A 24355-nucleotide genomic window follows, 5' to 3' on the forward strand; every position below is an offset into this window, starting at 1 on the left:
CACTACATTTTGTGTAATTGTTCGGGCGTCGATGTTACACCTCGATGTTGTCACAAATTGCTGATTCTTTTAATTGCGCATTAACATGATCTGAAGATCCTTGTCGACCGGCGTCTCGACAAACTTTTCGCATATTTCCGTGTGAGTTCTGACGAGATCCTAAATAAAATTAGAAGATTTATGCGCGAGCACACTTACAACTGACTCGGCTACTTGTTGCAGTTCTGCAATTCTAATATTAAATGATTGTGAGAGGTGAATGACAATACTTTCATCGTGTCTCTACCATCGCTTCAGCGAAATTTCAATTTGCATGATTCAAGTTTCCACGCCCAGTACGGGCGATTCCGGGTACTAAAAAAATTAGTTCCGCCCGCTTACAGATATAAAAAATAACATTTGGTTTGTTAATTATCACCTCTGTTTGGTAAATGACTGTTAGTTTCGTACTTTTCCTGCTTGTAAATTTCCGATTATAAAGCTCAATGCTTCTTCATGTGTATCGATGTTATACGTCTGATCATATTGTATTTTATTAGAGATAGAAATATTTGAGCAAAGTGTGATATCTTTCAGTGTTTAAGTTTCTACTCGAAAATAAAGAAAGTGGCAATTTCTAGTTTACTTTCTAATCCGAGATGATGTTTCAGTTCTGTTTCTCGTGAAAGAAGAAAAGGTGAAAAATGAAAAGGTGAAGAAACGAATGAAGGTTCACTGAAACGCCCTCTGAGAGAGAAGAGATAAGTTCTTTTCTACAACTGAGGAGAAGGGATGAACTAGTATACATATATATGCATATATATTTGAGCGTGAAGCTCGCTTAGTGCCTGTCCAGTTTCCGTTGAGTGAACGTTTAATAGTTTTCCGCTAAAGTCGCTAATATTTGTTAAAGAATTTTGTCAACGCTTATCGCAAATAATTTTCATACAAGTGTACGTACAAGTGTAGGTCTCATTCCAAAATGAATAAAATGTACGACGCTGCTCCCAAATGGCGCTCCACTAGTAGCCGAACTCAGCTTTTCGCGGAGGACACTGTAGCGTTTAAACCCGAAGTTAATCAAACTTGTGACTTTGATCTCGTGAGTAAGGAACCGCTACGGCAATTCGAAGTAATAGTCATTGAGATAGAGAAGATAAGGATCCCTAGTACTCTTGGCTTCGTAAAGATTGAAATTGATTTATTCATGTGGGCATTCAGCCATGATAATTTACTTACCGCGCCACAACCCAGCTGCGGCGAATATTCAATTTCATTTTCTTCAAATGGTATGTACCCCTACGGTCTATTCACTTAAAACTTGTGTTCTACTTGATTATATCAATTATTGAATGTTTCTTTAAAGTGTCTTAAATCGGCATATTTTGCAATTAATTAAATTTGCGCCGATGACATATATATTCCCTTTATTCTTCGCATCTACGATATCGTCTCTTTAAACTATATAAGGAAAGTGTATTATACAACAGTAGCATTATATAAATTTTTTTATTTTAATATCGTTGAACATTTATTAGTACAATAATATTTCGATAAGAAAATATTTATAAATTATAAATAATAAAGTATTAAATTAACTAATAGATATAATAAATGCGTGTATATTGTTAGACATATCCAGAATTTATAATCGCATCGTGCATTCATTGAATTATGATTTATTATTCTTGCATTTACTGTTTTAGCTGACGCTATGTTCAATTTCATTTCTCAGTGGTGCGTTGACCGAACTATATATGAGAAGTTATATGAGTCCGATGTATTAAATATTTTGCATCGACACATATGGGACTATGTTCCAAAATTGTATTTTCCTATAGATACTGATAAATATGACGTCTCCAGTCTACCAGGTGACCGTGTAGCTATATTCTACATGGTATGCGACAACTTTCAGACATACTCCAATGGCCTTGGATTCTTAATTACTAAAAATGTTATTCTAATGACACTGTTTGATATTTCACCGGAGAGACCAATATATCTGCATTTGCGCATGAACAGGCCACTGATTCAATTTCGGACGCTTTCGTTATGTACCGGTACGTCCGTCGCGGCGAAATTATGTCGGTTCGCCAAACGGCATTAAAGAACCGACCTTTTGTTATTTATTATTTATATATTTTTTTATATATTATATATATTAGTTATTTATATATTTTTCTGTTTACAGTACCATCACTACAGGGGTTATGCCGAGAAGCAATTTTGCAACACATTAAGAGGAAGAACAAAGGATTGACGGAGGCGTCTGCAAAGAACTTGCACTTACCGAAGATTCTGACTGAAGAATTGATAAATCACGAACAACACGTAGAATTCACTTATGTTACCTCTTCTTCTCACCTCATTTGTTAATATTGTATAATAAAATATAAATTGTATAATTGTATAATTATAAAAATAAATAGTATAATTATAAAAGATAAAAGTATAATTGTATAATTATAAAAATAAATAGTATAATTATAAAAGATAAAAGTATAATTGTATAATTAACCCTTTCGCTTCGAGCACCGGATATATCCGGCATCCATATGATGTGTATACAAGTGTCATCTGTAGTCGATGATAAATTCTTCGTTATCGGCAGAACCTCTTTTGTTGATTTTATTGATATACTGGATTAATCACATATTAAAACTACTCTTTGTTGTTACGATATCAAAATGTATTAAGTAATATACTTCAGACATCAAAACGATCGTTTACTGTTTCATTCTATCGAAAAAATCTGTCGAATTCATTCAACAGTGAAACGATATTTAATATACGTTTTTTTAGAGATTTAATATATTAACTAATTATATATTAACTAATTTGCATTACATTATTAATTATATTAAACATTTAATCGTAAAGTCTTGGAAATATATAAACACCTAAAAATATGTAAACTGTAATTGGTCTAATGTTTTTAGAATAACTAATACAATTTTGTATAAGTCTTTTCATATTAAAAATGTAAACTATACTTGTTATATTAGAGCAACGATTGTCTTATGAAGCACAATTGTTATTTAAGACTTAGAAAAACGTATATACATAAACCACGCGCATTGTGCACATTTCTGGCGCGTACTTCCGTTCAGTGACGGCACTTCGGACTGCCGAAGCGAAAGGGTTAATTATTATGAGAGTTATTTGGATCCTCGATATGTGTGTGTGTGTGTGTGTGTGTGTGTGTGTGTGTGTGTGTGTGTGTGTGTGTGGTGTGTGTGTGTGTGTGTGTGTGTGTGTGTGTGTGTGTGTGTGTGTGTGTGTGTGTGTGTGTGGAGTCATAACCGAATAACCGTAATGTATCATTCATTTTTAATTGCCAATATATGTCTAAAAAATGAAAAACTTTGGATAAATAAAAGGAGAGGTAGAAAACGAAGAACTATTATACGAGGAACTCCTTAAAAGGAAAAAGAAAAGTTTTTTTCTAAATACAAAAGAAGGGACGAACAGGTAGTTTAATGGCCAAATTTAGTTCGCTTTCGAGAAGATTCTCTCTTCTTCCTTCCAGAATCGGTTTTTATAAATTTTATAAATTTAATCTTTTCTGTTCAATGCGTGAATCGATTCTATATAAATCAATCCTGTCAATAGAAAACCGAATTTTGATCCATTGATATGGTTATTCATTACTGTTATTTGGTTTAATAAAGAATTCATCCCGGAAACAATATTTAATACAATTAGTATATTGCTTTATCTTTGTGTACTCTAGAAGATAAATCTGAAGAAGGTAAAACTATTATACATGTAACGAAATTATCACGCTGAATTTAGTCCTACGAGGAATCGAAATGTAACTTTAAGGGACGAAATTGTCCCTTAAGATTCATCTTTTTCCTGCCATCTTGAGAACTGTCAGATATATGAAATAGATTTTTAAACAAATATTGCATGAATCTTTTCAAAGAAATTAAACAATCAATCGATTTAAGGAAGTATTTTGGTCTAGCGGGTTCAAAAAGTCGATTTTTTTTGCAACTATTTAGTATAGAGAATATATCTGTGCAACTATTTCGCTCAAATCGCAATATTAACAAAGTTATATCACTATATAGGAAGCGGCATCTGGCGTGCGCTCAGTGCTCGGCGCACAATAGAACGTCGTGTTGGCGTTAAGTGTGTGTATGTGTTGAACAGGCACGAATGAGTCGATTGGAGACATCGTAAAATGCCCTACAACTAGGATCTTTCGAACACACAATAGATTTTGACCTGTCTGAAGAAATATCTGCTTTCTGAACGCAGAATACAGCGTGGCGTTGAACGAGGCAAGCGGACGCAAATAAGGCTATTCGTGAGTTTAGAATCCATAGAAATGGACAAGAAAAGACGAAAAATATTAACGCGCTCCCAAATTGTAAAAAAAAAAAACAGCATCCCGTCGGATGAAGAGAGCTGGTACAAATGGCGTCTAGCCAAAGCCGAAGGTATACTGAAAAATTCCCATCATGATAAACCGTCTTTTACTGCCAAAATATTGGAGATCATCAAGCTTATTTATGAAAAGTTGTCATCGGCTACTTTGTTGCATTGGAACAGAAACGCAAAATAACAACGAATCGCTCAATTCTCTTATTTGGACTTTTTCTCCAAAACATCTACATTCATTCGGGACCAAAAATTGTAAAAATAGCAACGTTTATAGCAATAATATCTTGCGTCAGCACGTGCATCACAATGATATTTCAGATGATCTGAATATTATATGCAATTTATCGGGTGATCGTCTAGGCATATTTTATATAGAAAAGAGCGAATACAAAGGTATTCGATTCATTGTGGCTAAAAATATGATTACGACAACAAAATTTCCTTTATCGCCGGGGAAACCAGTATCTCTGTGTATATACATGCTACCAGATTTGATGCAATTTCGGACGCTTCCGTTATATACCGGTAAGTTCCATTGAAATTATATCGATCCGTCAAATGACATTAAAGAATCAACCTATTTTTACTTATATATTATTCTGTCTATTTATAGCGCCGTCATTACAGGCATTATCCTGCGAAGTCATTTTTCAGCATTTGAGAAGGGAGAAGAGGGAAGTTGACAAAGAAACGTTTAAAGAGGTTGTCTTTACCGACGATTCTGACTAAGAAATTGAAGGTTCATGCGCAAAAATAGATTAATTCACGCAGAGATACTCCCATACAAAGAAATTACAAGAGAAGAGGAAAATTTGGAATATAACAGCAAGAACCGGATAATTTTTTTAATCGCGAGATTTTTAATATTTTCGAAACTTTCTCACATTGTAACTATTGCAATATATGGTTTAAACAATAAGCAGTCGTAATATCTGTCATTGAAATTTAGTTGTATGATTATAAACAGTAAAATAAGATTGTGTGAAATATTATATAATAATAGTATACACATTGGAATGTATATAATTATATAATATAATATATTGTTGCGCTCACTCATACATTCGCGCCGCGCATTCGAGAAAATGAGAACACTCGCGTTAGAATAAGAAGCTTTACTATTTACAGCGCAGCTCGCTCAAGCTTTTTACAGGAATAATTCTCTATTTGACAATTCTCGCGTTTGTCCTCGATGATAGCTTACCGGAGACTCTCTGTCAGCTGTTGTTGTTTCCCCTCTTTCGATTTTCCGACTAGACAATCATCCTTCAGTTGTCCAAATCGACATCAGATGTCTAAAGCTCACGGACAACGGACGCTGCCACAAACCTTGTGGCTCGGACACAACAATATTATTTAATTATATAATGACAACTCTCTCTCTCTCTCTCTCTCTCTCTCTCTTTCTCTCTCTCCCTCTCTCTCTCTCTCTCTCTCCCCCCCTCCTTATTCCAAATATTTTAAATAACATTTAGTGTCATTTTGGGCATTTTCAACTTATGACTGTTGTTTACAAAGTTGATGCAATTTGTTTTCATACATATTCAAATAATATTTAATTCACATCTGTGTTAAAAATTAGTATCTATTTAAAAAATGAAAGAAACGAGGAATACAAAGAATCCTTTAAAAGGGAAAGAAAGGGTTCTTTTTGAATACAAAAGAAGGGATAAGCAGATAGTTTAGTAATGTCCGAATTGTTAGATTTCAAGAAAATGGGTCTTCTTTATCCAAAAATCGATTTTTCTCAGTCGATTCTGTATAAGTCGATTCTGTCAATAGAAAATTGATTTTTGTTCCGTTGATATGCTTATTCCTCAATATTGTTTTATTTAATAAAGAATTCACGATAGAATCAACATTTGACACAATTAGAGTATTGCTTTCTCTTTATGTATTTTAGAAGAAAATAAAACTGAAGAAGGCAAAACTGTTATACAAATATAACTACAATCCAACTGATTAAAATTTTAGTTATTCAGTTTAAGTCCTAGATATACAGGTATTTCTACTCAGGCAATAATATATTATCAAATAGCTCTCTAAAAGATATTTCGTTTTTATATGACTCTGATAACTTAGAAATACTTCAAAAAGATGACAAAATGTTATACGCTGTTTCTTGCGAGCAGAAAAATATCACGAAAATGATGTTTAAAAGATTTCTCAAATCGGATATTTAGTAAATCGATTCTAGTTATATCGATTCCAGATCGATACAGAAATTGACTTTTTCTAAAATATCGCCTATCACTAGCAAGTATATAGAACTTGGCTAGAGCGGAGCGTCGGTTAGTATTTAACGAAGACATATGCTTGTCAAATGATCATTCACTCGCTTTTCTATAAAATAGTGACTACGATTTCAAAGTTTCATCGACGCTTATCACAGATTTTTTTTCGCGAGAGTGTAGTTTTATTTGTAATAAAATAGTTATAATTAAAAATAGTTACAATGAACAAGGGTGCTCCCAAATTACGCACAATGCATCCAGCGATCAGTCTTTATGAGGATAACACTATCGCGGTTTTTCAACCTTCTTTTCTCTCTATAATAGATGATCCTGATAATATGTTTGAAACACCCTACATTGTCAGTGAGAAGCCGCTGAAACCATGCGAGGTCTTTCTCGTGGAATTAACGAAACGCAGATCAGACATAAAATACATTAATCTTTTGCAATGTTGCCTCGTTGATCGCGTTGAAGATCCGCAGAATCACAGATTTTTCATAAGTTTACGATCTTCTTATACAAGTTATCCGTGTAAGTATGTACCGATCGATTATTCAGAGCCCCTGATTGTGTACTTGAGAAACGTTAGATCATAATACGTTCTCTGAAGTTAAACGACGACGGCTATTTTTGCACACTCCGTATCTATGTATTTGTATCTGCGTGTAGGATACCCGGATTTAGATGTCCGCGTGTTCGTATGAAGGTGGAACTCGTTAAACTACATGGAAAAATTTTCTACCATTTTATGTAAACTGCAGTGTTAATGATTGATTTGTCGATGAAACAAGATTGGTCAATCAATGTACAGAACGCGGTCAGTGAGTTCTTTAGCTAAAACCTCATCTGAAATTATTTTGAAATTATACCTGAAATTAGCCTGAATTTATCTCTAAACAATCTTTTGGTCACAATGGAAGTAATGCTGGATGTTATCATAATACAAGCTTTTTCTATCGTGCATATCTATTTTCTTTTATTAATATCACATTAGTGATCGTGATAACTAACAAAGTGGTTGAAAATTATTCTATTTAATTTAACGAGTTTTATCTTCATACTCCGACACATACATACATACATACGTCGAGATATCTTGTAAGTTAAAATTAAACAAAGAATACGTGGTACACAACAGCAGCATGATATACGAGTGTCTTGCTTTTAATATTGTCAATATTTACTTGTCGGTATAATGACATATTTATAAGGAGAGAATAATCAAAATATTAAATTATCCGTTGGATATAATAACACACGCGTGTGTACATGACTGGACGCATTCAGTATTCAGTAGCTTATTGTGCATTTAAACATTATGTGTGTGCTGAATTATACATTGTTGTTTCCTTGTTTATTCTCAAGTTGTTACTCAAGACCAAAGGGAGCGGTTACTTAGGAAATTGTTCGAAAATCAAGAAATACCGCAACCATCTTGCAGTGAAGTTCTATTCAGTATCTTGCGTCGGCACGTGCTTAGTATATATGAAAAGAAAGTACTCCTTCAAGATAGCCAAACGGACTTGCTACATCGTCACCTTGTAGGCATATTTTACTACCAACTTCCTCACAGAGACGACACTTTTATATACGTAGTGGACAAATATGCCGTACATCAAAGCCAGTTTCTCTTACCTTCGAGAGAACAAAAATATTTGCTGATTCAGTTAAACAAATTTGTACTGCAATTGCGGACGCTCCCGGTATATGACGGTACGTATCTGCACGATGTCGATCTGCCAAACGACGAGACCTGCTAAGGGAACTGATATCCCTTGTGTTATTTATATATTATTCTATACTTCCGCAGTACTGTCGTTACAAGGTTTATGCCGCGAAGTAATTTTCCAGTGCATTAGGGTGAAAGGAAAATTAATGACGAAATCTTTAAAGAAGCTACCATTACCGGGATGTATACTTGAACGCCTGCTGATCTACGCGGTCGATTATAAAATACATACATCGTAAAGTACATACAGATGCGTTTACCATTGACAAAATAATTATAATATTACATATATTATAATAATATGACATAAACAATATATTGTTGTGATATTTAATTAGATAATATAACAATTTAGTTAGATAATAACTCTCTGATTTTTATTTCTAAGTATCTTTCAATCATGTTTTGGACATTTCTCCGGCTTGTAATTACCAATTACAAAGTTCATGCGTTCGTCTCCTCATCTATATTGATATTTTTATTTCTTGCCGTTTTTATTAGAAATTATACGAGTGATCTGATATCTGTTCAAAGACGAAGAAAATGGAAATAAATAAAGGAATATGTATTAAATGAATAACAGAATTAATGAGATAGTCCTTTGGAAAAGAAAGTGGACATAGCGGCGTTTTGGTCTTTCAAAGTAAAAAAAGTAAGAGGAGGGCTGAGCGCAGGTAGTTGAAAGCTGAATTCGGCCAATGCTTGTTCCGCACATTTTTGACTGCCGTTAGCTTCTCTTGGCGGAGGAAAAGGGTCAAATTTCCTTTGCATGATAAAGTTGATTGACACCTGACAGGTTAATTATTTGATTGTGACCCTCGTCGAAAAAGAGTTACTGTTCGATAAAATTACATCGTGTGTACATCGAATAATTATACTGTCGCTTGTCAGATATTTTTTCGAATAAATATAGCGCCATTTGCGCTAAAATATATACAACGATCCACGGGGTGCTCGAAAATTGTACGTACTGACACTGTCTATCTTTGTCTATCTTTGCTCTCGGCGAAGATAAAGCAACTAGTGAGTGTTACGAATGGAATTCATAGATAGCATCCTACCAATGAACGACATTCTCCTTGTAGATATAGAGAAGATAATAAGAGGAGATAAGATAGGATAGAGGATAAGAGAGAGAAGATAAGGTAGAGATAGAGAGATAAGATTTAAACTTGGTCCCTACTTGTATGTTCCAATAATATTATCTCACTGACTGAAGAATATCTACAGGCTGAAAGATTTAATATAGAATCTTATATATTCTAAATATCTTCGCAATCAGAAAAAGATTATAAGAAAAAGATATAATTGACATATAAGATTACACGAGAATTTTGTCTCTCCATATATGATCTCCATATATAATTATATGAAATTATATATATATCGACACTGAAGAAAAATGTCGTTGAACGACGAGAAGAAGAAATTATTTCGTTCAGTTATACGTTTATATCACGGACTGCCGTAGACATAAGCAGTCACTTTAATTGTATTTGTCCAATAGCATTTTTTCAGTCTAGATATATACAAGGTGTCCATCACGATACGCAAACTTTGCTGTGACGCATACGCTGCATAACTACGTATAATTATACATCGCTATAAAGAGACAAAATTTATTATAATTATTTCATAATATAATTATTTTTCGCCGGGTAAGTACCTAATTTCTTACATAGACCATGATCGATTTAGATGTTCATGTAATTCAAAGCCGACAGTATGAATTGCTAACATTTAAAAGGCTCGAAATCAATATGTTATGTTCTGAAAGAAGAGTAACAAAGAATATTCTCCCCGTATTGATAGCGTTTCAACTCTAGATTAAAAAATTGCTCAACTACTGTGATAGTTGTGATGTAAAGTACACGCAGAAGAATGAATTGAGTGTAATCGATGTCTACGCCGAAACTTAACGCGTTCATCGCGACGCTTTAATGAAACGCGGCGATATTACAGCGCCGATCACTGCTTAGTCCCGCGCTCAGTTCAAGTATTAACGAGGCATCGGCGTTTCAGATCGTCGGCAGACACGTAGCTAATAGCACGATGTACGTGAGGAGGATGGCCGAAAATGCCAACCAGCCGACCAATACTGTCACGTAGCTCCATGGTGATTTCTTGCTGTTCGACTGCACGAGATCGGCGTTATCGTCCGCGTCAATTTCTATCTTAGCTGTTACGGCCGGATCCAGGATGCTAATTAACAGAATCTGACCGACCCGGCTGCGTAAGAGGGACGTCGTAGCTGACGAGATCCACGCAGGCGGCGGGGTGGTGAGTTCTTGCAGTTGTCGCAGGATATTCGTGAGGATCAACACGAACAGTGCCATCGCAAAAGAGCTCTCATAGAAAGTGACTGGAGATCATTAATGAATGTTAGACGAACCTCGAGGAGACTTCTCGAGGCGATTCAATGAAGGGAGATAAAAAGATAAACGTCTGATCACATCTTTCGTTCTTTTCGGAAAGCAATCGTGCCGAGGAACGAAGATATCGCGAGATATACTTGAGCAAGCAGGATTTTATGAAACTGCATAAAATTAGATGAGATTGTGTAAAATCACGATTGCAAACTACACTAGGAAAAAAAATGTAGTATCTCTAACAAAACTATTTAGTTAAGGTATTTTTTAATAGCAACCAAATATCTTGTTTTATATAACAAAATATTTAGTTGTTTCAACTAAATATATTTTCCTGCTTTGTTCTCTGGACCAAATGATTTTGTTCTTAGGCTCCATATATAAAAATTAAGCATTTTAGTTATTTTATCCATAAAAAATTACATAATAACGAAATATTATTTAACTATAAACTATAAACTAAAATAATGCCCAATGGATACTATTTTGTCTTTCTGTGCACTAAAATTTAGATTTTACATATTAAGAAAAAATCATAGTATTTTTAACAAAATTCATATAGTTAAAGCTTTTTGGTTGCTATAACAAAAGTATTACGTTATATAAACAAACATTAGGAAAAATGTATTGTTGCGTGAACCAAAATTTTGTTGTTACAACAAAATAATTTGGTTAAAATATGCCCGACAAAACTGTTTAGTTCCTTAGTAAACAAATATCTTGTTTGATTACAGTTTGTTCGTATAACATAATACTTTTGTTATAGCAACCAAAAAGCTTTAACTATATGAATTTTGTTAAAAATACTATAATTTTTTCTTAATATATAAAATCTAAATTTTAGTGCACAGAAAGACAAAATAGTATCCATTGAGCATTATTTTAGTTTAAAGTAAGATAATATTTCGTTATTATGTAATTTTTATGGATAAAATAACTAAAATGCTTAATTTTTATATATGAAGTCCAACAACAAAATCATTTTTTGGTCCAGAGAACAAAGCAGAAAAATATATTTAGTTGAGACAACTAAATATTTTGTTATATAAAACAAGATATTTGGTTGCTATTAAAAAATACCTCAACTAAACAGTTTTGTTAGAGATATTAAATTTTTTTTTCCTACTGTACTTACGCAATTTGGGAGTATTGAAGCCGCTCTTCGGCATTTCCCAATGCACGTCTTGTATGCATAATAAATGGCAGATGAAGTTGAAATTGGCGATCACCATCCGCTCAAAGGACTTCGGCTCCAGCCACAGTGCGGTCAACGTCATCACCATCAACACTATGAGTAAAGAAGCGAACCGGTGCGTCACGAGACCGTTTTGAGAATATTCTCATCGATAATTAACATGAAATAAAACGATAACCGTGTGTAGTATACGCAGTACACACCTATAGTGGGTGTCACATATGCGATGCGTATGATACCCCAGTGTCTTTTCAGAATAAAATGATAAGAGAGCAGTCTGGAGGTAGTGTTCGAATTATATTTGTGCTTTTCCTCCTGGCTCGTTACATAAATCTTCAGCAAGTCCCATTCGACGTTCTTTTGGTATTCGTGTAGATCCGCCATCGTCGTCTTTAAAGAGAATCATTCAATTTACAGATTTATGAGGAGAAAAAAATTACAATTGAACTTGCAGTACTCGTGTAAACCCTTTGCTGAATTAATAACTACCGATTCTTGTCGGCAAGAAAGAAGAAGGAAAAGAGGGAAAGAACGAGAAGAAATGATCGCGCATACACACATACACACCAGATTCGTATGATGAACGAGGTCGATCTCGTCGCCGGTATGCGACCACGAGCCGAACTGTATGGAACAGTTCATGATGTTGTACGGCCACCAGGTGTTATCGGCGACGCAGAACGTGGAGTACTTCGCCGGTGTTAACCATTGGACCATTCCTTTCCTCCAGACCCAACACTTTGTCTGCATGAAACCTGAGAACATGGTGTTGTCTATGTCCCTGACGGACATAAACGTGTACGCACGATATTCGCTCGATTAGTTCTTTCGTGTCTCGGCGAACCGTGTCCCTTGAATTCATTTGAACAACACCGACATGAAAGATATTTTGTACAGTTGAAGACCAATTAAAGATTGCAACAGTCCCCTTCGATGAATTTTGCAACGTATCGCGTATTTAGTAGGGAAATGAATCCTCCCCTGAGAATAACAAAAAAGATTCTCCCGTTTGACAGGAAGTTTCACGGAAGGTGTTGCAAAATAAATCGAGGGGAAATGCTGCGATCTTTAGTCGGCCAGTTGTATGCTCAGACGAATTTTCAAACGAATCGTCTCGATTCTAGTGTGCAATTAGGACTCGTAAATAGAACGAAAAGAAGCACATGATGCTGTGGAGCGAATTTCTCAGCCAAGATTTCGTTTACAAACTGATGATTTTTCTATTCAGCTTGATGAATTCTACCTGCGTCGGAGCTGACTGAACATCCAAGCCGAGACACCCCATGTACAACACACGATGTATCACACACAAATAATCTCGTGCAATTGAATCGGTCAAGCAGATTCGTTACTTACACGTTATGCAGATAAATATCCGGCACCCAAATCTCGTAGGCGGGCACGAACATCAGCTGGATGTTGTCGAATTGCGCGGGGTCCCACGTCAAGTGCGAATCGTTCCACGTCTGTTCGTCACATTTTACAAGAACGAAACATTACGTTGAGTTTTTGGAGGGTAAACAAACGGTGTTAATTATCATCGAAGAATGCTCGGAAATCGACCGATCGATCGCCCAGGTCGGGCGACCGATGTCTCACCAATTGTCTCAATCGTTCGGAGTCAAACGTACCATCGATGTCCACGTGTGCAGTTCGAAGATCTCTTCCTCGTTTATCTGGGAAGCAGATTGCGGCTTTACTTAGTGGGGAACTTCCCTCTTTGCGTCTATTTTACCGCGTCGTACTTTTCAGGCTCAGAAATTCCCCTCAGTTTTGAATTTAGAGGCTTTCGTAACTTTCAACATTATTATTGTTGTTTCCGTCGTTGATCACCATCATTTCGGCGTAGTTTGTTGAAACGTTGGAGGGGGATTTTCTGGCGAAGGTATTTACGTATGCTAGCATCGCACTGGTACTTACATATTGCAGAAATTGCGGAATTATATGCAGTTTCACGCGCGTCACATTATTATTGTTCTGCACTGGTCTTACGTCAGGGTCGTACTCGCAGAGGAGGTGCCTCTTCAATTGAAGCATGCTCGATTGGCTTTCGACATCATTGCACCGTCTCGAACTATACGACATTATCACGTCGACACATACGACGTCGAAGATAAATAACAAGATGAGGAGGAGACCGTTCCCATCCATCTTGGATGTACGATGAGAAAGTCATACGACGAGTGAACGCGCGACAACTCTATCGTCCAACGATGATGAACACGCGTATCGAAGTGACGATAATAATAGTACGCCCAGTGAAATGTAAAACTGCAGACCCCGAAGACCGCCCCATGACGACAAGCTCTTTATCAATGTTTAAAACATATCACAGGACTCCGTATAGAATGATTCTTAGATTTACAATTCTGGCCACTCGTTAATCATACGTCAGTTCTGAGCAAATTTTGTCAATGACAAGTCAGAATTATTTTGTTTTATTTTCTATTGAATTATTAAAAAAAAATATTTTGCACAAGATTGTGATTGTGAGATAGAACAATAGAAGATTATATTATTTGCGAATAATAATTTCTTTGACATGTTAAATCGTTATATTTGATGTAGTACAATAAATAAATACAATATATAGATATAATAAATTTTATAAGTTGTTACTTCGAACTGTAAGCAATGTTGCAAAAATTTTTTTTATTATCAAATAGAACGATTTAACATGGCAAAGAAATTATTATTCGCAATATACATATATATATATATATATATATATATATATATATATATGAGAACTAGAAGCTTTAAGCTGCAAAATGCTTTTCTAAATATTTTACCAATATTATTTTTGCTGATGTCACAGCTTGTTGAATTTTATCTATTTTCCAGAACGGAATAAACGTAAGAAAAGTAATGACTCATAACGGAGATTTTCGAACTAAATAACCAAGATTCGAACCATATTTAGTTAAGACTCCAACCTCAAGTTTCCGTTATGTGTCACATTTAGTTTTAAAATTTCTGCTATGAGTTGCTACTTTCGGCAATGAAAATTTTTGAGTCGTAGTGTGACCAGAAAAGAACGTGAGAGCCGCCAACACGGCGTTTTCGACGACACCGACTTTCCGCACTGGGAAAGGGCGCCATCTGCATCCATTTTGAGAAAGGAACTACGATGCTACATCTACTTTCAGATTTCGGCGATAAAACCTGTATGTGGTGGCAGTCCGTGCTACATCCATTTTCAGGAGATTTATGTCCGTGCTACAACCATAATAGCGTACTTGACAAGCACGGTCTCGCACATTGTTACACGTTTATAACATGAATTAACATGTTAACATGTACAAAAGAAAAAGAATTGACATTGTGTATAATTAATATCATGAAGATCATACGAAGTGTCCGGTAATTAACTGCCAACCCGAAGTGTGAAGGTAGATTGAATTGAGACAAACATAAAAGTTCAATACCGTTTTGCGAGATTCGTAATAATTATCGAGTTATTAATGACAGAAATCTGAAGAGTCTTCCTATGTCTCTTCCTGTCTCTGCCTGTCTTTCCTTATCTTCCCCTATCTCTCCCTGTCTCTCCCTGTCTCTCCCTGTCTCTCCCTGTCCCTCCCTGTCTCTCCCTGTCTCTCCCTGTCCCTCCCTGTCTCTCCCTGTCTCTCCCTGTCTCTCCCTGTCTCTCCCTGTCCCTCCCTGTCCCTCCCTGTCTCTCCCTGTCTCTCTCTCTCTCTCTCATTCTCTCTCTCTCTCTCTCTCTCTCTCTCTCTCTCTCTCTCTCTTCACCCGTTTTGATATATTCAAGATCGAGGTTTCACGCACCTTTTTTTTAAAAGAAATCCTCTGATACAAAAACTGGTACTCAGCTGTCATTCCACGCGATGACAGCCGCAAACGACACGAAGCCGGCCCCAATGCGACCAGTCGGGGAACGTTCGCAGCCGCGGTGAAATTTAACGCTCGCGTTCTTAGGCAAGGGCCTAACATTCTACTCGCGAAGGAACGCCATCGCCCCTCTTTTCACAACGGGGCTGATGTTTAACTCCTTTTTTCCGCGACAATGATATACCGCGACGAAGCCCTAACGAAGCAAGTTCGCTCATAACCAGCGTTTATCAAGCAGCGTTTGTCAAGAGCGCTTCTCCGGGAACATTCCACTTGAGGTTAGTCCGCGATAGAAAGTTTCCTGCGACCGAAGGCCGCTGAGGTTTAAAGTTAAATTGCAGCAAGTATTGTTATCGGGCAGCCCTGAGACGAGCTGCTGACATCCGTCTGTGACGTCTGCCGTGCGCCTTTACGATTACCGGTAAATTTAGTTTTCTCGATTATTCGCGCGATTTCAAGTGGCCATAATATATGGCGAGAATACATGGCAATATATGGCAATAATATATGGCAATAATATACGGCAACAATATATGGCAACAATATATGGCAACAATATATGGCAATAATATATGGCAATAATTTATGGAATATATTTTTCGTTTCAAAAGTCAATGCAAATTTGCGGCATGCACTATGTAATAATAAAGGAGCTCTCTGCGAGCATTGAGTCAAACGCTCACCGATGATGATATTGATGATGCCCCGTTACATCCAACCAGATCCATCAATGTCCGCTCATATCCGCTGCCGCTCTCCATGTCGTACAGCATCCATCTTGCAGCGCGTCCCACGTTGATCGCTACACTTTCGCGACGCGGTCGATATTTATATTAGAGCGGCGATATTTGCGTCAATTAACGAACGTTTTACGTTGTTACCGGTGGAAACTTTTTGCGCGCTGCGAAACGGACTCTATAAACTCGATCGGCGAGGAGCAAGAACCGTGTGAAAATTTACCGACTCGTCCAACGATTTTTATGACGTTTTTCGCGATCGCGTCTGAAAAGTCGCGAAAATGTGGAAGTATCGAAATCTACGAGTGAAATATTCGCGACGCGAATGCACGCGAGGAAATATTAGACGATCAGAAACCCCGGGGGGTCGCCCCGAGGAAGCGCAAAGATAGAGAAGCGGGGCAAAGTTTTCACGCATCGTCCGCATTCACGCATAGCTCCGTCACAACGAAGTTTACTTCGTTCGCGATACTTTGGCGAAATGAGAATTTAAGCTTTCTTTGTTAGTAGCGCGGGTAAAAACGCATATTTTGATAACCGCGGTCGCGATATTCAAAGGCACGCGAGCGAGGATACCTCAAGCTCGGCGTGCACTGGCGCAATTTCTGCGCGCATTATACGCTACTCGAAACAATAGGGATCGTGATGAGTGGACAATATTGCCAAATAATTCTACAGCCTGTTTTGCTAATAAAAGAAAAGTAGCCAACGGTATCGGCATTTATGCGTATGAATATATTTTACACGGACAATTGAATACTGTCAAATAGCTAAATCGTTAAATAATTCTGCGGCCCGCTTGAAAAATGAAAATAAAGCAGCTAATGACCGTATCGCGTTTGTAAATATGAATATCTCTTATTCAGATGACCGAATCAAAAGAGAATCATTCGGTACTTTAAATCTCGTACGTAATGCAGGCTATTGAGTAAGTAATCCCCTGATTGTTTCGAGTAATGTATTTTATTCAACGTCACAAACACACACATGCAAGAATCTATTTGCAATTTGCATTGACTCGAACGATATTTTTAGTCCCATCCGTCCCCCATCCGTCATGCAGAATATTATTTCTCTTTTCGTTTTGACTCACCGAAACGACTTGCAGTCAGAGCCGGCTACGTTCCGCTTCAACTCTGTAACAAAAAATTCACATTCGCTCATTAGATTTGACCAACGAGTACGGGCGAGTAAAAGAGTAATTTACCCTCTGCGATCGTAATTCAAGTCGAGTCGGAAATTATATCCCAGCTCTAGATTGCCAAGAGTCAAACAGAGGACTATAATAAACTTGTAAATTTACCTTCAAGCCGACTCTGCTTGGCCCGAATCGGATCCTCCGATGCGGCATCCGCGTACGCCGGATTGCTGTTGCTTGCCGCAACAACTGAAACAGAAAAGTAATTTTCCCGGTTAATAACCTGTGGTAGAGAGAGAATATCTTTGATCGGGACGAATCGAAAATACGGAAATATTTTGATAAGGAATTTTTATCTTTATATTTTTGTTCCAACATTGAAAATTTAAATGAGACTTGAAACTTTCAAGAGAGCTGATGAGGAACAAGTTGCAAAGGCAAAGATCGTAAAGGGTTGAACACATGATGTGTAGGAAACTTGTAAACTTTACCTTCCGACCGACTCTGCTTGGCCCGAACCGGATCCTTCGGTACAGCATCCGCATCTGCCGGATTGTTGTTACTTTCCGCAACAACTGAAACAGAAAAGTAGTTTTCCCAGTTAATAATCTGCGGTAGAGAGAAAATATCTTTGATCGAGACGAGTCGAAAATACGGAAATATTTTGATATGAGATTTTGATTTTTATATTTTTGTTCCAACATTGAAAATTTAAATGAGACATGAAGCTTTCAAGAAAGCTAATGAGGAACAAGTTGCAAAGGCAAAGATTGTAAAGAGTTGAACACAGATGTGTAGGAAACTTGTAAACTTTACCTTCCGGCCGACCCTGCTCTGCCCGAACCGGATCCTCCGGTGCGGCATCCGCGTCCGCCGGACTTGCTTCCCGCAACGTCTGGAACAAAAATTTAGCATTTCTGGTTGGTAAGCTGCGATAGAGAAAGAATGTTTGGTCGGGATGAGTGGAGAATATTCGCTACGGTTTTTTTTCCTTATTAACATTGAAAGTCTAGATAGAACTTGGAGCTCTTGAAAGAGCTGACGAAAAAAAATGACAACAAGAAGCGGAGACAACAGTTATATGCTCTCGAAAATACTCTTTTACGAATGAACATTTAAATTTAGATCCCGTAACGAAAGTAAACAGACTTGAAAGAAGCGCTGACCGAAAACAAAAAAGGTCGCGGTCTAAGAAGCGGTATGACGTTGAATATTTTACACAAAACCGGTATACTCATACAGTTACGAATTATTCAAAATGTTTGATTGAGAACATAATAAATTAGAGATCCGCGTTTATGGATCGTTATCCGTCTCCGTCTGGATCAATATCTCTTGTATACAACAACGCAATAAATAGATAGACAGACAGAGATCGACGAGAGTAATTGCAGATTCATAAAGTCATGATTACTAGTCGGATGATGACGGATTGTGAATGCCGAGCGCGAAATTCCGACTTCTTATTCCCGGAAAATTCGTCAAACGTCCGCTCTCGTTATAGGAGACCCCCCGCATAATAAGTGATTCCACATACCTGAAAATGTGACGTATCGCTGCCGGCGTCCCCTGCTTCCCGGCTGCTGGAGTCCTCCGGATTTCATTCACTCACGCTTCTAACGCCGATATTCGCGATTCGACTGTGCGGTTAATCAACGCGATGCCGACGCGATGCCGATTGAATATCTCGAGGACCGACGAGATACATTTGTTTTAATTGTACGAGACGGAAGTGACGAGCGCGTCGCGCACGGCTGCTGTTGATGGAATGAAGTCGAATACACGAGGTGCGCGAGTATTATAACACGAAGGGCAAAAAGTGTCGTCGCTCGCGAGCCGATCAACACAATCGACGCGATGTAAACATTGCGAGCCTCGGCGGCGGTTGAAGCAAGAGAGACTTACCCTTGGGCGTCTCTTCTTTTCTGAAAGGTTCCGGGACAACGAGGGGAATGCGAGAAGGCCTTTCAACTGTACGCGACATTGATTTACTTATTGATTACTGAAAATAAAGAAAATTATTCTGTCGAAGCATCGGATATTTGTTAGCTTTATGTTAATTAAAGAGGAATGTGTACGATTAGAAAATGTGTTAGCAACTAATTGTACAGTGTGTCAAAGTTGTTGTGGCGCCGTTTTCAGAGAATAATTAAAGGTCATGGTAGCGTTAAAGAGTGGAATTTCATCCCATGCGAATTTTGTCTCGTTCTTATTAAATGTGAGATTATCCGCTCCGGACAATAACTCTTCTACTTTTCATCTAATATTCAATGATGATAAATAACATTTAATTGCATTCGTTTGGCTTTTTTTATTTCGAAAATAAAAAATATATACCAGGGTGAGATTTCACCCATGACAACATCAACGTGATTTTCTCTGATGCTTTTTTCTAAAGTTCAGATATTTCGTCGACTCGCGGGATATTTATAATCGAAGTCTCGTCGCGTTAATTAACACGTGCTCCTTCGAGCGGATCGAATGCTAATCGACGGCCACTGTCAGTGCCACGAGCGAATGTCCGAAGCGGACGGGATGCTAAATTGAGAAGCAGAACGAAGGGAACGGGACGCGGGTAACGATACATCATGCGTCTCCAGATATGTCAAATCGTTTATTATACAGGAAACTTTGATACGGCTGAATATATATTCAAAGTTTTAATATTTAATACGTACTTTTATTTTTCCTGCTTCTCCCCTTCCTCTCCCGCTCTTTTTGGTCTCCCGGGCATAGTCTGGCATAGAGATGGCAACTGTGGTTGCAACACGGACATAAACCGCCTGAAAGTGGATGTAGGAAAGTGGATGCAGCATCGTAGTTCCCCTCGCAAAATGGATGTAGATGGCGCCCTTTCCCAGTACAGAAAGTCGGTGTCGCAGAAAATTGGTGTTTTAGCTATAAGTTCAAAATCAACGGTTGTTAGTCGATCATTCATGTGTGAGTATTTGTCTTATCACAAGACGGCAATTTTAATTAATTAACTTGTTTCGTATTGCTGCAGAAAATAAAGATCGGAGTGTCCAAACATAGCCGAAGCGTATGCATTTTGAGCTCGAAAAAGTTTATTATTAGTCGATTATCAAAGATCGAAGGTATCGTACAATAAAATCTCAAGTTGGAAACGTTAAATAGTATTGAATTATCCATACAACCATTATGACAGCTATGGAGCTGCTCTTCGGAATACAAATAGATCCAGAAACAGTGACAACTATCACACTGAATGACGTGAACTTGAAGACCAAAGTGAAGGAACTGAAGCGAAAAGCTGCAAAACGATGTAACCTGTCTAATGATACCTTGGGTAAAATGACTTGGTATTATTTGAAGACTGTTCTCTTTGTCAAAACCTTTGTTACTCAATATTAATCTTGGCAGTAAACTCTGAAATGAATTCATTGTCTTAGCTAAAATTTTGTTTCTTTTAATATAGTTTATTAAGAAGTTTAACATAAATTGTAATACTATTTAGGATCTCTGTTAAGAAGAGATCGAGTCTGAATATGTTAACAAAATTTATTATTAAGTAATTGCTAGGCTAATATTTTATTTGTAACTAAAGTTTAGAATTTCTGTAATATTCCTTCAGGTAGATACAAGTTTGAATAGTGTGATATTGCATATGTGTGATTAACATTAGTACATAATAATAACGAATACTATATTTGTTGACAGAACTTATTTATTGCGGACTTATATTGGAGGATGATGCTACTATAGAATCTAGTGGATTAAGAAATGGATCATTAGTATATGCACTACCGAAGAAAGAATCAGAATCACCAGTACCATTTAAGTACATACCAGAAGACAGTATCTTACAGCTTACATCAGCATTTAAGTCTTTCAATGAGACTCCTGCATTCAGAAGCGCATTACATGTGATTATTCTAGTTATATTATCTTTAACTTGTACATATGTGTGTTACTTATTCTGTTCAGTGTATTTATTTTTCATGAATCATAACTTTATATCACATTAGATATCGGTTAATACATTGATGAAAAACAGATATCTCTATGTTTCAGCGCTTGAGTAAAAGGCCAGAGGTTATAGACAATATTATCTCCTCATCTCCTGGATTGCATGAAGATTCTGTTGCCATTGCTATGCTACAGGATCCTGATTTAATGGCACACTTTACAGATATTGACACTGTCAAAAGGTGATTAATTGTAGGATCCTAATTTGCATGATGTTGTAATAATAATTAGAATTTTAATTTATTGTCCATTTTGAGACAAAATATGAGAACGTCTGTTTCTTATAATTTGCTAACATTTCACAATACAAACTTAAAATTCCGTGAGAAATTTTTCGGATAGATATATATACATCGTGAAACTTTGTAGTTCAAAATGTAAGAAATAATTTCAATCAAAACTTCTCGTCTCGATGTACATTTAGAATCGCAGAGCTACATCCTGTACTTATCGAGGCAGCTCAGAATATCGCTGCGGCTGTGCACGAAGAAGCGCACAATGCAGCGTCCAGCGGCTCGAGCAGTTCGATGGCCAGCTCCCAGGCTACTGCACGCTCTTATAGCGTGGATAACCTGAGCTTGGAGGAGGAAATGGCGCGTGATATCGCCAATTTCTTCTCTACGCATCCCATGAACGACAACTTGCGCTTCCCCGATCCATCTGCTAACAACTCCCAGGCGTCATCACAACGAACAGAGAATCCAGCGTCTTCTACGTCGACCGGAGCTGGTGGAGGTGCTAACCAATCAGCGACTGCTAACCAGAGCACCGGTGTGGTAACACCTCAGATGTTCATGGAAGCGATGAGACAAGTCGCACTGGCGACTGCCAATCCGGCGGCGCAAGCTGCATCGTCCCCGGTGGCATCCTTGTCCCCGATATTGCCACCGATCTCTCCGCAGACCACCGATCTGCAGAGACAGCTGGCGCAGATGCACGAGATGGGCCTCCAAGACGATATGTTGAACGTGCAGGCTCTACAGTTTACCAATGGCGACGTGCAAGCGGCGATTGAGCTCGTATTCAGTGGTTTCGGAGACAACTAATAGGATAAAGACTATGGAACTACGGGATTCATTGATGTAAATGCTTGGAAGACACAGGAGGAAACGACCTCTGGAGTCTCTATAGTGATGATGGTTCATCTGGACACGATTCATGTATGCGTGCTATAAATTTGTAACGCAAGTCGGTGTTGAAGCATACGCACGTAAGATGTGAGATATTGTTTTTTGTAATCGTTCACTACTCGCGCTATCGATAACGACGCAACGGGGGCTTGCAGAATTGGCGTATATCTTTCCTGAGAGGACTCCTTCACAGACTACTATTTTAATATTGTTTTCTAGGTCAGTTTACGATGTAACATTTGCATTCGTGATGGCAACGCGCAATGAGATGATTAATATTAATATGTCAATAGAAACGTATCGAATAAAATTGTAAGCTGTTATGGGTATGTTATGTATTAATTAATTAAAACGTCGTGACAACTTCACACGTTAAGGCGTGGTCCCTCTTGATTCGTCGGTGACGTCGGAAGCGAGGAAAATATTCATTTTTGCAAGATACGAAGTAGGAAGATGTATTAAAGGATTAATATTACACACATATATGTAACCTACCTTTTTAAGTTATTTTTTTTTTCATGATTCTGTCATGTTAATTTTACGATTGTTTATTGATTGTTAAAGCAAAAGGAAGGTGTTCGGTCTATTTTACAAATCTACCCGATCGATTGTAAACGTCATTTCGTGAGCACATATTTTATTTCAACGTATTTTGCAAGAATTTAGTTCCTCGCTTCTGACGTCATCAATTAAGATAACTAGTTGCTATTAGCTACCTTGTGCGCGGCTCTTATCAAAATCAATTTTTAGTGACTGAGTACGCAGTAGAGACAAGAAACTCCGTAAAGAGTTTCATTCGTTTTACAAATTGATTTCATCTGTCCATCGCGATCGGTGTCACCTCACGATTACAGCACAAGTGACCCAACAATTATTACTCGGATACGAATATTGCATAATGCTAATCACCAAATTTTAATCATGCTGATACACGGTCACGGACGTCTCGACTCATCATGTATCTCTTTCGTTCTTTTCAGCGCCTATGTATAGACAGCCCGTAGCATAAGAAAACGCGCGCCGATGTGGAAACCGGAGCCGATCGGAACGGTAATCGTTGTTAACTTAATTTTGCACGATCTCTCAAAGTAATGCTTCTTCTTTCTTGCTACTCGCACAACATATGTCGTTACGTTCGCGACGGACGAAAATCTGCTAATCAGATTTGCAAAGTGCAGCGCCGCGGTGAAAGTTCGTTCACCGCGTGCGAGCCACGTGGCGCCGACGCTTCATTGTATATAAATGTATCAGTGCCGAATGCTCTCAGAATACATGCGTCATCCGTGTCGGCAGTGACGTAGCCTGCTGCTAACACGAAATCGAATGCGTCGCAAAATGCAGTTACGCGTAAGTGTGACGTGCATGAGCATCGCTCGCGATGAGTCATCCTGCTGGTATTCTCGGAGAGTTTCGAGTGTTCACAAGTAACTATATAATATATAAGTAAGTATATATTTCAAGATAATGAGATTCGATGTCCTGCTAAGAAAAAGAGTCTCCTCTTCGGATATTCTTTTCAGGAGCCAACTAATATATTAAGTGCATAAGCAAAATAATTTTGCCTGAATTTTGACTGAAATTCGAAACTTAATTTTAACTTTTAAGTCCCGGTA

General features: G+C 37.6%; 4 protein-coding genes across 7 annotated transcripts; 3 read left to right on the top strand and 1 right to left on the bottom strand.

Annotated features, from left to right (window-relative positions):
* Positions 1 to 961: 961 nt before the first annotated feature.
* LOC105182013 (uncharacterized) lies at positions 962 to 2358 on the top strand. The gene is made up of 3 exons (XM_011139143.2): positions 962 to 1268; positions 1686 to 2042; positions 2174 to 2358. The coding sequence occupies exons 1-3, from the start codon at positions 962 to 964 to the stop codon at positions 2356 to 2358; spliced, it is 849 nt and encodes a 282-aa protein (XP_011137445.2).
* A 4325-nt stretch (positions 2359 to 6683) lies between these two features.
* On the top strand, positions 6684 to 8655 carry LOC105182002 (uncharacterized). Its single transcript, XM_011139129.2, has 3 exons — positions 6684 to 7139; positions 7974 to 8321; positions 8419 to 8655. The coding sequence occupies exons 1-3, from the start codon at positions 6830 to 6832 to the stop codon at positions 8574 to 8576; spliced, it is 816 nt and encodes a 271-aa protein (XP_011137431.1). The 5' UTR covers positions 6684 to 6829; the 3' UTR covers positions 8577 to 8655.
* A 1029-nt stretch (positions 8656 to 9684) lies between these two features.
* LOC105182003 (5-hydroxytryptamine receptor 3A) lies at positions 9685 to 14122 on the bottom strand. The gene is made up of 7 exons (XM_011139130.2): positions 13822 to 14122; positions 13533 to 13577; positions 13258 to 13367; positions 12469 to 12682; positions 12105 to 12291; positions 11842 to 11994; positions 9685 to 10699 (listed from the first exon to the last, which is right to left on the bottom strand). Exons 1-7 carry the CDS (start codon positions 14050 to 14052, stop codon positions 10356 to 10358), a joined length of 1284 nt encoding a protein of 427 aa, XP_011137432.2. The 5' UTR covers positions 14053 to 14122; the 3' UTR covers positions 9685 to 10355.
* A 6402-nt stretch (positions 14123 to 20524) lies between these two features.
* LOC105182004 (ubiquitin-like protein 7) lies at positions 20525 to 24009 on the top strand. 4 transcript variants are annotated; one of them, XM_011139134.2, is made up of 7 exons: positions 20531 to 20565; positions 20630 to 20720; positions 20792 to 20932; positions 21304 to 21509; positions 21658 to 21794; positions 22037 to 23068; positions 23723 to 24009. In XM_011139134.2, exons 3-6 carry the CDS (start codon positions 20794 to 20796, stop codon positions 22656 to 22658), a joined length of 1104 nt encoding a protein of 367 aa, XP_011137436.1. In that variant the 5' UTR covers positions 20531 to 20565; positions 20630 to 20720; positions 20792 to 20793; the 3' UTR covers positions 22659 to 23068; positions 23723 to 24009. The 4 variants fall into 4 exon arrangements, with proteins under 4 accessions (XP_025153447.1, XP_011137436.1, XP_025153445.1 ...); XM_025297662.1 differs by having other exon boundaries at positions 20525 to 20565; positions 20630 to 20932; positions 23723 to 24005; XM_025297660.1 differs by having other exon boundaries at positions 20554 to 20932; positions 23723 to 24005.
* The last annotated feature ends 346 nt before the right edge of the window (positions 24010 to 24355 follow it).

This window comes from Harpegnathos saltator, unplaced genomic scaffold (assembly GCF_003227715.2).
Source record: "Harpegnathos saltator strain DR-91 unplaced genomic scaffold, Hsal_v8.6 scaffold182, whole genome shotgun sequence".
Lineage (NCBI taxonomy): Eukaryota > Metazoa > Arthropoda > Insecta > Hymenoptera > Formicidae > Harpegnathos > Harpegnathos saltator.

Coding starts and splice junctions, on each gene's coding strand:
- LOC105182003 (XM_011139130.2), bottom strand. CDS start 14,052: ATGGATGGGAACGGTCTCCTCCTCATCTTGTTATTTATCTTCGACGTC. Junction 13,368..13,532: donor TGCACACGTGGACATCGATG/GTACGTTTGACT, acceptor TGTGACGAACAG/ACGTGGAACGATTCGCACTT. Junction 12,683..13,257: donor GATATTTATCTGCATAACGT/GTAAGTAACGAA, acceptor TATGTCCGTCAG/GGACATAGACAACACCATGT.
- LOC105182013 (XM_011139143.2), top strand. CDS start 962: ATGAATAAAATGTACGACGCTGCTCCCAAATGGCGCTCCACTAGTAGC. Junction 1,269..1,685: donor AATTTCATTTTCTTCAAATG/GTATGTACCCCT, acceptor TTACTGTTTTAG/CTGACGCTATGTTCAATTTC. Junction 2,043..2,173: donor GACGCTTTCGTTATGTACCG/GTACGTCCGTCG, acceptor TTCTGTTTACAG/TACCATCACTACAGGGGTTA.
- LOC105182004 (XM_025297662.1), top strand. CDS start 20,785: ATGACAGCTATGGAGCTGCTCTTCGGAATACAAATAGATCCAGAAACA. Junction 20,933..21,303: donor CCTGTCTAATGATACCTTGG/GTAAAATGACTT, acceptor ATTTGTTGACAG/AACTTATTTATTGCGGACTT. Junction 21,795..22,036: donor GATATTGACACTGTCAAAAG/GTGATTAATTGT, acceptor ATGTACATTTAG/AATCGCAGAGCTACATCCTG.
- LOC105182002 (XM_011139129.2), top strand. CDS start 6,830: ATGAACAAGGGTGCTCCCAAATTACGCACAATGCATCCAGCGATCAGT. Junction 7,140..7,973: donor TTCTTATACAAGTTATCCGT/GTAAGTATGTAC, acceptor TTTATTCTCAAG/TTGTTACTCAAGACCAAAGG. Junction 8,322..8,418: donor GACGCTCCCGGTATATGACG/GTACGTATCTGC, acceptor ATACTTCCGCAG/TACTGTCGTTACAAGGTTTA.